Below are 13,042 nucleotides of genomic sequence, written 5' to 3' on the forward strand. Positions count from 1 at the left end.
GTACTGATGAAAGCAAAGATGGCAAGACACCAAACCAAATTCAATTCCTACAGATAACACTTTACCATTTAACTAAACTGGTATACATGTAGTAGTTATTTGTATCTGATGCTCGACAATATATGCTTGGATGGAAATAGTTGATGCGAGAGGTTTAGCACAGGGTTCCTTAATCATATTTTGTTGTTGTTTTCATTCAACATTCGCCCCATGATTTCTAAATATTCAACACTCCCAGAATCAATACTAAATGAAAAAACAAACAAACAAACAAACAAACAAAGTTGACACTAATGACATAGGTATGTTGGGTCCTCTGCCTAAAATGACATCAATTCCGACAATAGTGTACAAGATCTATGCAAACAGGTTATCACTAGGTCATCTAAAGGCAGAATAAAACAGTTGGACTTCAGTTTCCTGTTACCTTTGGTACATAAATAGCTGTAAAGATTTGCATGTTTGTCGATTGGTTGAATTTTTTTTTCTTTTGTGACTGACTGTATTCTTTTACAAGAGAGTTTTGGAGGAAAATCTCCTTTAATGGGGACAATTAGGGATTAAGACTGTGGTGATAACTCGGGCACAAAATGCCCATGTAATACATAACATAAACAATTATCACATTTTCTTCTTTTAGTAAATATGTATTGTTGTTTCTATTCTCTAAAGTTAACTATTAGTAGGTATTTGAAGGAAAATTATTCTTGGGTTGACCATTATGTAACCCCATTTAAAAAGTGAAAGGAACATGTTAAAAAAATGTTATCCCGTATTTTGCTTCAGTATGGCACTGTTGCAGATGTCAAGTCTTGGTGAATTCTAAGCATTGACCATTGTCCTTAGCAGTTATTTTTGCACAAAAACTTTAGGCAGATTTGTTGTTATTGCTGCTGTTGTTGTTGTTGTTCAGATTATGTTAGTGAATTTCTTTCCCACTCTCTTTGAAATAAGTAGCTCTTCATCTAATACAGGCGATGAGAAGTGTGATCAAAGGAAATCTGTATCTTGAGAAAAGGAATTTTAAACAAGAAAAATTACATCTTACATTGTACTTGTAAAGAATATTACATTGATATCATGTCTACAGTTTTAGAAATCAAGCATGGTTTTTGTGAGGTAAAATTCCATAGTAAGCCATGTTTGCTTACTTTATCAATTAGAATTATATACCGAGTACTTTGTTGTATGTCAGTTGTTAAAATTGTTTACTAATCTCTCTTTTCCTGTTTTCATCCTTTTTGATGTATCTGTCCCTCAAGAGGGTACATTCTGCTTAAAGATATCAGAATATAATAGATTGTTGTAAGACATACTTTTTTGTCTTACAGTGCATTTATCTATTTAATTTTGTAGTTGATAGAATGTTTTACATACATATGTTCTCATATGATTTCTATAGTGGTGTTACTGCTACTTGTACACAAATGTCTTAAAATCAGCAAATGTGCTTGCTGGGCTAGCTACTTGTAATCTTATAGTGGTGATCATGAATAAATGTTTAATACACTGTACCTGCCTGTTGCAGCTCTGGAGAATACATTTGTATGGTCATCAACTGCTTTACAAGATAATGTCATTGCTATTGTGAAGCGAATAATGTTTTTATGTGATTGGGAGAAATACAGCATTAACCTCTCTGCAAGTGTTTTATGACACTTATTGACTTTACATTTTGCATGACTCCATTTCATAATATTTCAGTTCAGTTTGATTCATTTTTTGAAATGCTTGATTTCATCAGTAACACAATTTTTGTTCAGAGACAGTATTCTTACACAACGCAGTTACATTGATGACAAAGATGGGGCACAAATTATCATATTATAAAAAGAAAACAAATGATAGAGAACAGTATGCATGTTGTGAATCACGTTTTATTGTATACACTTTAGAAGTTAACATTTTCAATTATATGAAATGCAATATCATTGCAAAATTGTAATGTATACTCTGTTTTATAGTATTTCCTTTTCAGGAGTGCATAGTGACTTTGATATGAACTATGTCTTATGTGCAGTATAAACATTCTTAATCATTATCATTATCACTTTTCTTTTTATTTTTCATGCAGATTAATCCGATGCTCCATGCTGGATTAACATTACGACTCGGTGGATCTGCTTCAAGCCAGGGTTGTTCTGAGCTAAATTGGCAACATGGAATGCAGTCATTTCCTTCGGACACACTGGAAGCTGTGCAGTCTGGTGGTATTCACATGCATACTGTCGCTGATTGGGGATTCGGCAGGAACACCGGTGTCAACATACCTCAGGGGAAACTTTCGCGGAGCGCCAGGCTTTGTCTTCAACCACTTCCTTGTCAGTAATGCAACTGGCGAAGAGTTTGTGTATGTGGGAGCGAGGTCCAGGATATACCAGCTAGACAGAAATCTGGCGCACTTGAGAAATGACAGTACAGACCCTAATGACTGTGGCATTGATTGTGAGGACAATGACAATACCATCCTTACCATTGCACCTTCTCCTCGCAATCACCTTGTTCTTTGCAGAACATATGATGGCAAATGTGAATACAGAGACCTAACCACTTTATTTTCATCTGGCTTTCATGGACAAATAGTAACGAAAAGGACACTGGGCTCATCCTTTGTTGGACTTGTAGGGCCGCTTGTAGGGCAGGAATTTGACTCATATCTTTTTGTGGCTCCAACATCCAGAGATAATGACAATGTGAGGCCAGTAGGGATACGCAGACTGGATGATCAAGATCCGGCCCTGACTCTCTATCTTGATTTTGCCACAGAAATCATAAAATCACCCACGATCAATGATGTGAAACTTATTGATGGAATGGAGTGGGATAATTACATGTTCTTCTTTTTACATGAGATCACTGGGTCATCTTCAGAATCAAAACTGGGACGTTTCTGTACCAAGAATAATGAGTTGAAAGAAAACCTTCCTTCATATGTAGAAATTAAGCTTTCATGTGGAATCGGTGCATTGATACAAGCTGCTCATATTGGTCCAGTCTCTCCCCAGCTTGCTCAGTCGCTTGATATCAGCACAGATGATGATGCTCTGTTTACCACCTTCACCAGAAGTAATGTTGATGGTAGTGTGCAATCTTGGTTCTGTGTCTTCCCAATGCCAGCTGTTCAAGAGAAGTTCATTGATGCTTTGTATGGATGTGGTTCAAACAACGACGAATCAAAATACCTAGGTGCACCAATTGCGTACATTGACAAGTCAGAGTGCCCACAAAGATTTGGGGTAAAGTATAGCTTTTGAACACTAGTTCCATAATTCAGCTTACATGTACAGTGTTGTTCATGTTGATAATGCTGAAACTTTAAATGATGAGTAATTATGTTTTTCAGGTTATCCGTCCATCCGTCCTTCCATCTGTACATAGTCAATTTGTGGACAGCATAACTGAAGTTTGAGGTATCCTAATGAAACTTTGCATTTATACAGGTATGTATGAGTGGGCAAAGTTGTGCCTATCAACTTTTAGATGAATATGCTTAGATCTACGGTCAAAAGGTCAAGGTCAAATGTTCAAAATTTCACTTTTTACCCCATATCCATGCAGTTATATGCCTGAAGGTGTTTTCTTGAAACTTAGGGTATACATGTACTACCAAGTTAAGATTCTCCAGAGAGAGCTTCGGGTCATGAGGTCAAAGGTCTAGGGTCAAGTTAAAGGACAAGTTCACCTTCATAAACATAAGGATTGAGAGAATGCAGCAATATTAGTAGAACACATCAGTGAAAGTTTGAGGAAAATTGGACAATCGATGCAAAAGTTATGAATTTTTAAAATTTTTGTGTTGGAACCGCTGGATGAGGAGACTACTACAGCTTGTGAGTCATATGCGTACAACAGTATAAAGAAAATGTAAAGAAAATTCAACATATTTTCACTTTTTTCGCATAATAAAAGAGCACTTGACTTGCCTCTTTCTAAAGGCAGGGGGAATGATATTACCCCTAACATATGTCGGTAACGAGTCGAGGGAATGTGTACTTTTTTCAAAAGATGAAATTTTGTGAAATTCTCTTTGTATTTTCCTTATATTGTTGTACGCATGTGACATCTAAGTTATTCATACAATGCAGTAGTCTTCTCATCCAGTGGTTACTGCATTAAAACTTCAAAAATTCATAACTTTTGAACGGATTGTCTGTTATGTATCGACTTGAATGGAGACTATTGTGACGCATCCTATGTAACACACATGTTGTGTGAGTTGTTCGTGATCGTCAGACGCCGACCGAACCGAGTAGAATAGAAGTTATGTTTCAACCTTACTTCTTTGTGTTCTTGCAATTATTGGAGTGAGCCTCCACAAAAGTAATTAAAGAACATAACAATTTTGGCGACGAGGATGGGATCCTGTGCTGAGTAACTGCCAGTGTTATCGGACCCTTGCAAGGGACAGAAATTTGACGAGACTTAGTGGCGTATGTGCACGGCCATGCCAGGTCGATACCCACCGAGATTGCTTAGCCCCAGCCATGCATTTTCGAGTATGAACGCTCCGCAGTTTGCAACCGCCCGCCATAGCCGTTGTAACTACGACTGGATCCCTAGCCGAGCATTGCAGCTTTGTACGACTACGTAGCCCACTGACAGCTGACTGACTGACGAATTGCCGCTGCAGTTTTGTATATACAGCGGGAGCGTGCATGAACTGTGCCTATTAAATGTATCGCTTTCGCCGAGCCCAACGCAGTGTCGCAGCGGTCACAGCGTCTCACCCAGCCGAGCCATTCCCGCTCCTACTCCTAGCTCCCCGTGCCTGCCTGAACGACACTGCCCGATGCCGATGGCGATGCCTGTACAACACTGCCCGATGCCGATGCCGATGCCTGCACCAGCGAACAACGCCTGAACTGGAATTTGAAGCCAGCTAGTGTCAATGACTCTTGAGCCAAACGCCCCAGCCAAGGACAAGCCACTTCAGTATTCACTGATGACATGATGTCGAGTTTTCATGCCAGCAACAGCCATGGAAGTCATGCTGTTTAGATGCCATGCCCCTGATGAATGAAATTAGTAAAAATACAATAACTCATGAGAAATAAATAAATCATAGAGCATTAATCGTGAGTATTTGATTATATACTAGCTGTCTGTGCGCTAGTCTATGTTAACATGCTAGCCTTGGTCACGTGATTTTATTTATTAAGAGTGCTTTTGTTTTTGTTGTGTATCAGATTTAGGCCTACACAATGGTAGTTTTTGTAAGTCAGTGATTTCTGACACACAGCCATAGGCTTGTAGACTCGTGAAGAGTTATACCCACTCATAATTTGGTTATAAATGTGAACAAATTTTAAAGTTCATAGAAATTAAGCTTAGTTAATGTACTGGTTGATAGTTTAAGACTTGAGTTTTAAATAAGTAGCCTATTGTTTAAATACTAGCACGTGTGGTAGTTTGTGTATGAAAGAAATGGCTAATAATTACTTAAGCCCAGTACCCCAGCTTGACGCAGGGTATAGTTTTGAAGAGTGGGTAGAAGTTTTGGATACATGGATGATTTCTAATGATATCAAGGATGATGACAAGAAAAGAGCAATTTTTCTAACCAACTTAGGAAGTAAGGCATACCATACCCTTAGATCCTTGCTACAGCCACAAAAGCCAGTGGAGAAAACATACAAACAGTGTGTTGAAGCCTTGCAAAATCACTTTGCACCTAAGCCAACAGAAATCGTGCTAAGGTACAAATTCTATACATGCACACAAACCTCCACAGAAACTATTCCACAGTTTGTAGCCAAACTAAGGCAGAGTAGCGAAGGATGTAATTTCCGAGACTTGAATACGATGCTCAGAGATCGCCTCGTAGTAGGTTGTAGAGATCACACGATCCAGCGCAAACTTCTCAGTGAACAGAATTTGACGTATGAGAAAGCACTGAGTATCGCCACCGCTCTGGAAGTAGCAAATAAGGACTTGGAACAAATCAAAAGCATTGGCAAATCAATTGAGCCTGAAAGTGTGAATGCCACATGCAGTCCAGGAGAATTGGTGAATAAGGTACATGCTAGTCAATCACACGCACAGCCACAAGGCAGGAATAGTAGGCCAAACTTCAAACAAAGTAAGCCTAAAGGTAAGCCAAACAGCAGCAAGCCCATGAACCAGCAAGCAAAAAGATGTTGGCGTTGTGGTTCCAGTAATCATCTACCACAGGACTGTAGATTCAAGACTGAAACTTGCCACAAGTGTTCAGAGCGTGGACACACACAAAGCCAATGTGTCAGTGTGCACGCATACAGAAAAGCGCGGAGACAAAAGTCCACACATTTCTTGGAAGGAAATGATTATGACAGTGACACTGAAGAACCGCCAAATTCTGCAAGCATGAGTCATATCAAGGATAATACTGTCAATAAACTCGCAAAAAATTCAGCATACCATGTCTCTGTTAGTGTGAATGGAAAGCCCCTCACCATGGAGGTGGACACAGGCAGTCCATGGACTATCATTTCAGCAGAAACATTTTGTACGATTGGCAGTGCAAAACTGAAAGCAACGAATGTCAAGCTCAACACCTATACTGGAGATCAAGTTCCCATAAAGGGTGAAGCCATAGTGGATGTCAGTTTCAGCCCTGATCCAGCCCCTGGTGGTCAGACCTACAAGTTGCCTTTACTTGTTGTCGAAGACGGTGTAAGCCTCCTTGGTCGTGATTGGTTACAAGCCTCACCAATCCCCCTGATAACTCTTCCTGCCCTGGACCAGACCACCCAGAATGAAGAAGCTACGGTTCACCAGATACAGAGCCTTGAGGATGTACTCGAACGAAACAAGGATGTTTTCGACTGCTCTACCTTAGGGAAAATGAAAGACTTCAAGGCCAAAGTGCATCCCAGGGAGGTAGCAAATGAGAAAATGTTCTACAAGGCAGCCCCAGTGCCCTATGCGAGACGGTCTAAAGTAGACAAAGCTCTTGACGAACTGCTGGCCCAGGACGTCATTGAACCTGTCAAGACAAGTACAGGCTGTAGAATAGCATGCCCTATTGTCGTCGTAGACAAGCCAGATGGATCAGTCCGGATATGCGGCAATTACAAAGTAACCGCAAACAAACTGTTAGACTTAGAACAGTATCCGATTCCAACGTTAGAGGACCTACTCCAGGATTTGGAGGGTGGACAGCTGTATTCAAAACTGGATTTGTCACATGCATATCTCCAAATTGAATTGGATGAAGAAGCCAGGCAGTACACTACGATCAACACTCATAGGGGGTTATATCGATACAAAAGACTCCCATTTGGAATTGTGAGTGCCCCCGCAATTTTCCAAAGAACCATGGAATCGCTACTAGGAGAAATTCCAATGTGCCACCCCTACCTAGATGATGTAATCATCAGCGGGAGAACACCAGAGGAGCATCTAGCCAATCTGGAAGCAGCTCTGAAGTCTTTGGCAGACAATGGACTTAGGCTGAAGAAAGAGAAATGCACTTTCATGCTGCCAACCATCCAGTACCTGGGTCACAGGATAGACCAGAGCGGTATCAGCCCATTTTACAGGAGAAGCTGGATGCAATCAAGGACGCACCCAGGCCAGTGAATCAAACGCAGTTACAAGCGTACTTAGGACTTCTCGGTTATTACCGAAGATTCATTCCAAATCTCACCGCAGAGATTGCCCCCCTGACAGAGCTTTAGAAGGCGGAATACACTTCCAAAGGGACCTCTCGGAAAGGCAACCAGAAGAGGAATAACCCTGTAGATCCTGACCCGAAGTTCCGATGGGGACCACAGCAAGAAAATGCGTTCGTCAACTCCAAACGACTCCTTCAAAGTCAAAGAGTGTTGACACACAACAGTACCAGCAAGCCTTTATTGCTACAAACGGATGCCAGCCCCTATGGCCTTGGAGCCGTGATCAGCCATCAAGATGAAGACGGCAGAGAGCAGCCCATAGCTTTCGCATCCAGGACTCTTTCAAGCAGCGAACAAAACTATGCTCAGTATGAAAAGGAGGCCCTGGCAATCATCTTTGGCTTGAAAAAATTCCATAAGTATCTTTATGGAAGGCATTTCAGCATCATAACAGATCACAAGCCCCTTCTTGGGATATTCGGGAACAAACCAGCCAGTCCCATGGCATCAGCGAGGATAGCCAGATGGCATGTGATCATGTCGGCCTACGAGTACGATATAGTGTACAAACAGGGAAAGAAGCATCAAAATGCTGATGGACTGTCAAGGTTGCCTATACCTACAGTATCGCCCGAGGAATGGTCAAATGACAACTTCGCCGAGTTCAATGACCAGCCTCTGTGCAGAGTAAACTTACTCACCGATGTGGACACCAGACCAGTTGATGCTGAGGAAATCAGGAGCAAGACCAGGAAATACCCTGTGCTGTCGAGAGTCGTGCATTACACTCAGCAAGGGTGGACACAGAGTAACCTGAGTGATGAATTCAAGCCATTCACCTGTAGGAAGGAGGAGCTCACAGTAGAAGATGGAATACTTCTTTGGGGTTCCAGAGTTGTTATTCCTTCAGACCAAGACATGCGCAACAAGTTGATCGATGAATTACACAGTACACACCCTGGCATAGTCAAGATGAAAAGCCTTACTCGATCATACCTGTGGTGGCCAGGAATCGATAGAGAACTGGAAAGGAAAGTGAGAACTTGTCCCATCTGTCAAGCAGACCAGCGTAGCCCTCCAGCCACACCGATCCATCCATGGGAATTCCCTGACAAGCCCTGGATGAGATTACATATTGATTATGCCCAGATCGAGAATCAAGATGTCTTGATAATCGTGGATGCACACAGCAAGTGGATAGACGCAGTGCGTGTCAGTAAAGCTACAGCTAGTGTAACTGTTGTTGTCCTTCGCAGACTGTTTGTCACTCACGGTTTGCCAGAAACCATTGTCAGTGACAATGGCAGCCAATTCGTGTCAGAGGAATTTACCAAATTCCTTACCAACAACAACATACATCACGTCCAAACTGCTCCAAAGCACCCCTCAAGCAACGGACTTGCCGAAAGAGCAGTTCAAACAGTGAAGAAAGGAGTCAAAAAGACATCCGGTGACAACCTTGAAATGAGACTCCAGAAGTTCTTGTTGATGTACAGACTCACTTCTCAGGAGACTACAGGCAATAGTCCCTGCGAATTGTTGCTGAAGAGAAGGATTCGCAGCAAACTTGATCAGATCCGGCCAGACCTACACAAGAATGTGAAGCGCAAGCAAACATCCATGAAAAGCCGAACTGATAGGAGGAAGGATAGAAGGTTCACTGTACAGGATCGTGTCCAAGTCAAGAACTTCTCATCCGGACCAACCTGGTTGTACGGAAACGTAGTAGAGATCATCGCAGAATCAATCTATGTGATAGAGCTAGATGATGGCCGTCATGTGAGATGTCATGTAGATCACATGAGACATTGTATTCCAGCAGATACCGGGAATCAATTGCCTCGTGAAATTCTACACCCTACGAGGTCATCTCTTGAAAATCCACTTCAGTCTCCACAAGAGCAGGTTGCAGGACCATCAAACAGCCAAACAAATGATGGAAATGCAGAATCGACTGAAAATGATGTAGGACAAAGGTCAGAAACGGTGGATATTCAGATAGAATCAAACACTGAAACTGTACCAGAAGTATCAACACACCAAATACTGACACAACACCAAAACCACAAAGATCTTCACAAAGGCAGAGGAAAATGCCAAGTAAATTCAAAGAATATGTTGTGTACAAGTAAACTCACATGCATCATCAAATGGACAAAAACACCGAACACATACCCATGTTATTGTTATATTATAATCATGTAATTTATTCAGTATGCTGTTAGTTATACCCAAATACACGCCAGAGGTTGGTGACTTGTATGTGAACATAATTTGCAAGTGCTTGATAAGTGAATCAAACACTTAATGTTTAACATAATGGTGTAGTGAGATATGTACTGAAAATATATGATTTGGTGAATCGGATGTTAATCTTGTGTTTGTCAAGTGAGACAGCGGTTATAATTTTTCTTTGAGACAAAGCTTTGTAGAATTAAGTTGATCATGAGTAGTTTTTATACTATTCAAACCATAGTTGGGACAAGAAAAAAAAAAATATACTGCACTTTGTTTCAATTTTCAGGATTAAGCTCAGTATGGAGTAAATTATGTGTTGGTTATAGTTAATGGAGAAGCAGAAGGTTGACTGAAGTTGAAGTCAATAGGTTTATGGTGACACATATTGGAGAAAGAGAGAGCTATATTATACCATGACAGGAAAATATGTACCCATCAGTTAACAGGAATACATTTGTATTTAGTTTGTTGTTATACATGTACTAAGGGATTGCAACATGACAGTTTATTCATGAAGGTGCTTAGTTTTGTACAAGTCAAATTTGTACAAAGTAAAACATGATTATATATGTGTTAGTTGTTTGATAGGTATATTGATGATATGACACTGTTATGAAAATGATTTTGAGAACAAAAACTTATGTTTTGGAATATAGTTATACCACAATAAGAAAAACACAGCAGGAAACTCAAAATAGTTATGTTCAGCATTTAATAGTTACATGTATAGTAAAGACATTCAGGATTACAAAATAAGTTTATTCAAATTACTGAGTTCATATTTTGAACAGAGTATATGTACATATAAGTGGAGTAAGCCCGTAATACATACCTGTAGTGTGCATCATGTATACATTTATGGAAGCAAGTTAAAGAGAACAAAGTTAGTTTTTGGAACTACTTATCAACCAATACCGAAGTTATGGTTATTTGTTATATTGCCCAGCCGGCAAGTATTTTGAACCCTTCCATTCATTTAAAGGGGGAGGGATGTTATGTATCGACTTGAATGGAGACTATTGTGATGCATCCTATGTAACACACATGTTGTGTGAGTTGTTCGTGATTGTCAGACGCCGACCGAACCGAGTAGAATAGAAGTTATGTTTCAACCTTACTTCTTTGTGTTCTTGCAATTATTGGAGTGAGCCTCCACAAAAGTAATTAAAGAACATAACATTGTCCGATTTTCCTCAAACTTTCAATGATGTATTCTGCTAATATTGCTACATTCTCTCAATCCTTATGTTTATGAAGGTGAACTTGTCCTTTAACATGTTGAAATTTCATGTTTTTCTCTATATCTCGGAAATGGTTCAAGGTATCTTCATGGAACTTAGTATATGTACAATGTATTATGCATGTACTTACTGGCAGTGATTATCTAGGGAATTTAGGGGTCATGGGTCAAAGGTTTCACTTGAGTTTAGTTTAGTTTAGTTTATTTGCACCAAGCATTGAAAATATACAGAGCATACAATAAAACATGAAAGTACAAAATGAGATACAAATAGAGAAAAATTCATAGGACATACAACATACAATTAGAAATAATGTGGCGGTATGACTACATACAAAGACAATGCCATTGGTGGGGGAAGCAGCAAGAAAGGAAAAAGCCCTCTGAGTAGCTGACCCATGTACTGTAACAAACATACCTTTGACAGATTTAAAAAAAAAAAATGTCAGTTAAGTTCACAAAACAATACAATCATCACAAAACAAAACTACATTATGTACGGAGGTATGGACGATAACCACACAGAAGACGGCAACAACAAAATATGCCTTTAATTAACTATGTGTATAATCTTCCAATAAAAATTGTGTATATTATGTATAGATTTTGTATGAGGACCCTGATTATAACTGAATGTAAAAAAAAAATGAGGTGCGCATGTGATATAGATGATAGATTACAGAATTTCTTGTTTCGCAATCATAGATAGTGCTGTTCAGTGAAAAATAATCTAAAAGGGATTCTGGAAGTAACTTTTTATAACATAATACATAAAAATACCCAACTGTAAAAGATAAATATCATAAAATTGCAGCATTCTCAGGGTTCTTGCCAGGAATTTCTTCACACTTGTCGGCACTTATACGCACTGTTCTGGGGGTGGGTACGAGAGGGGGGTTCCCCCTCCCGCGCGAAGTGCGGAAGCCTTCGCTAATGCTCAATACAACACAGATAAATCGCCGCTAAAATGCCACTAGATGCGACATTTTCACGGAGATGTAATGAGCATTGTGAGGGGCATATTCTCACAGAAACAATGCAGAAACTCCATACCTTTTATTGTTAATCTAAAACAACTCCAAAGGTCGGTACTACAGATGAATGTTCAAAATAAACAAAACTGATTTCGTTCGGAGATTAACAAACATTTTTTTCTTTATTATTTTCCGATCAATGAACCCTCAGAAAAGAATCTAGTAAATTATCTATCATCGTTATTGTTTTGGAATAAGGTCCAATCCTTGGACCACTACTGTTCACCCTTTATATAGACGATATAGTTCAGCAGTTACAACACCGCGACCTACAACTTTATGCAGATGATACTATTTTGTATTACTCTCACAAAGATGTTAATTGTATAGATTATTTTCTGAACACAGACTTGGAACGCATATATGATTGGATGTGTTTGAACAAACTTAGTTCGAATGTTGATAAAACGGAGAGTATACTGATTGGTACCCGTGCAATGTTGACAAAACGCAAAGATTTAAATGTTTATATTAACGGAAAACATATTCAATGCAAAGAAGCCGTGAAATACTTAGGGGTGATAATAGACAAAGAATTGAAATGGAATGATCATATTGAATATCTTTGTAGAAAAATTGGTAAATTGGTTAATTTTTTAGGTCGTCTTCGAGTTTATATTAATGAATGTAATTTGAAATTGATTTACCGCACAATAATTCTCCCTTTGTTTGATTACGCAGATATAGTGTATGATTCCTCCCACCTGAAATATACCGATCGACTGCAGAAATTACAAAATAGGGCTGGTAGAATAATACTTGGAATAAGTCCCTATAAACATATATCCAATCATGAATTACATCAAATTTTGAATTGGGAATCCCTGAAGTCTCGCCGTATTAAACATTCTATATCTTTGGTGTATAAAAGTTTAAATGATCTCAGCGCACCATATATGCAAAATTTATTTCAATTTGTTTCACATCCATACAAT

The 13,042-nt window shown here is 39.4% G+C and overlaps 1 protein-coding gene across 1 annotated transcript; it reads left to right on the forward strand.

The window, feature by feature from the left end:
- The first annotated feature begins 2,159 nt into the window (after positions 1 to 2,159).
- On the forward strand, positions 2,160 to 4,861 carry LOC140245806 (plexin-A4-like). The gene is made up of 2 exons (XM_072325317.1): positions 2,160 to 3,236; positions 4,703 to 4,861. Exons 1-2 carry the CDS (start codon positions 2,160 to 2,162, stop codon positions 4,859 to 4,861), a joined length of 1,236 nt encoding a protein of 411 aa, XP_072181418.1.
- The last annotated feature ends 8,181 nt before the right edge of the window (positions 4,862 to 13,042 follow it).

This window comes from Diadema setosum, chromosome 2 (genome assembly GCF_964275005.1).
Source record: "Diadema setosum chromosome 2, eeDiaSeto1, whole genome shotgun sequence".
Classification (NCBI taxonomy): Eukaryota; Metazoa; Echinodermata; class Echinoidea; order Diadematoida; family Diadematidae; genus Diadema; species Diadema setosum.

Excerpts from the sequence above, each read along its gene's own strand:
- LOC140245806 (XM_072325317.1), top strand. The coding sequence starts at position 2,160 with ATGGAATGCAGTCATTTCCTTCGGACACACTGGAAGCTGTGCAGTCTG. Across the intron at positions 3,237-4,702 it reads AGTGCCCACAAAGATTTGGG|TGTCGCAGCGGTCACAGCGT; the intron begins GTAAAGTATAGC and ends AGCCCAACGCAG.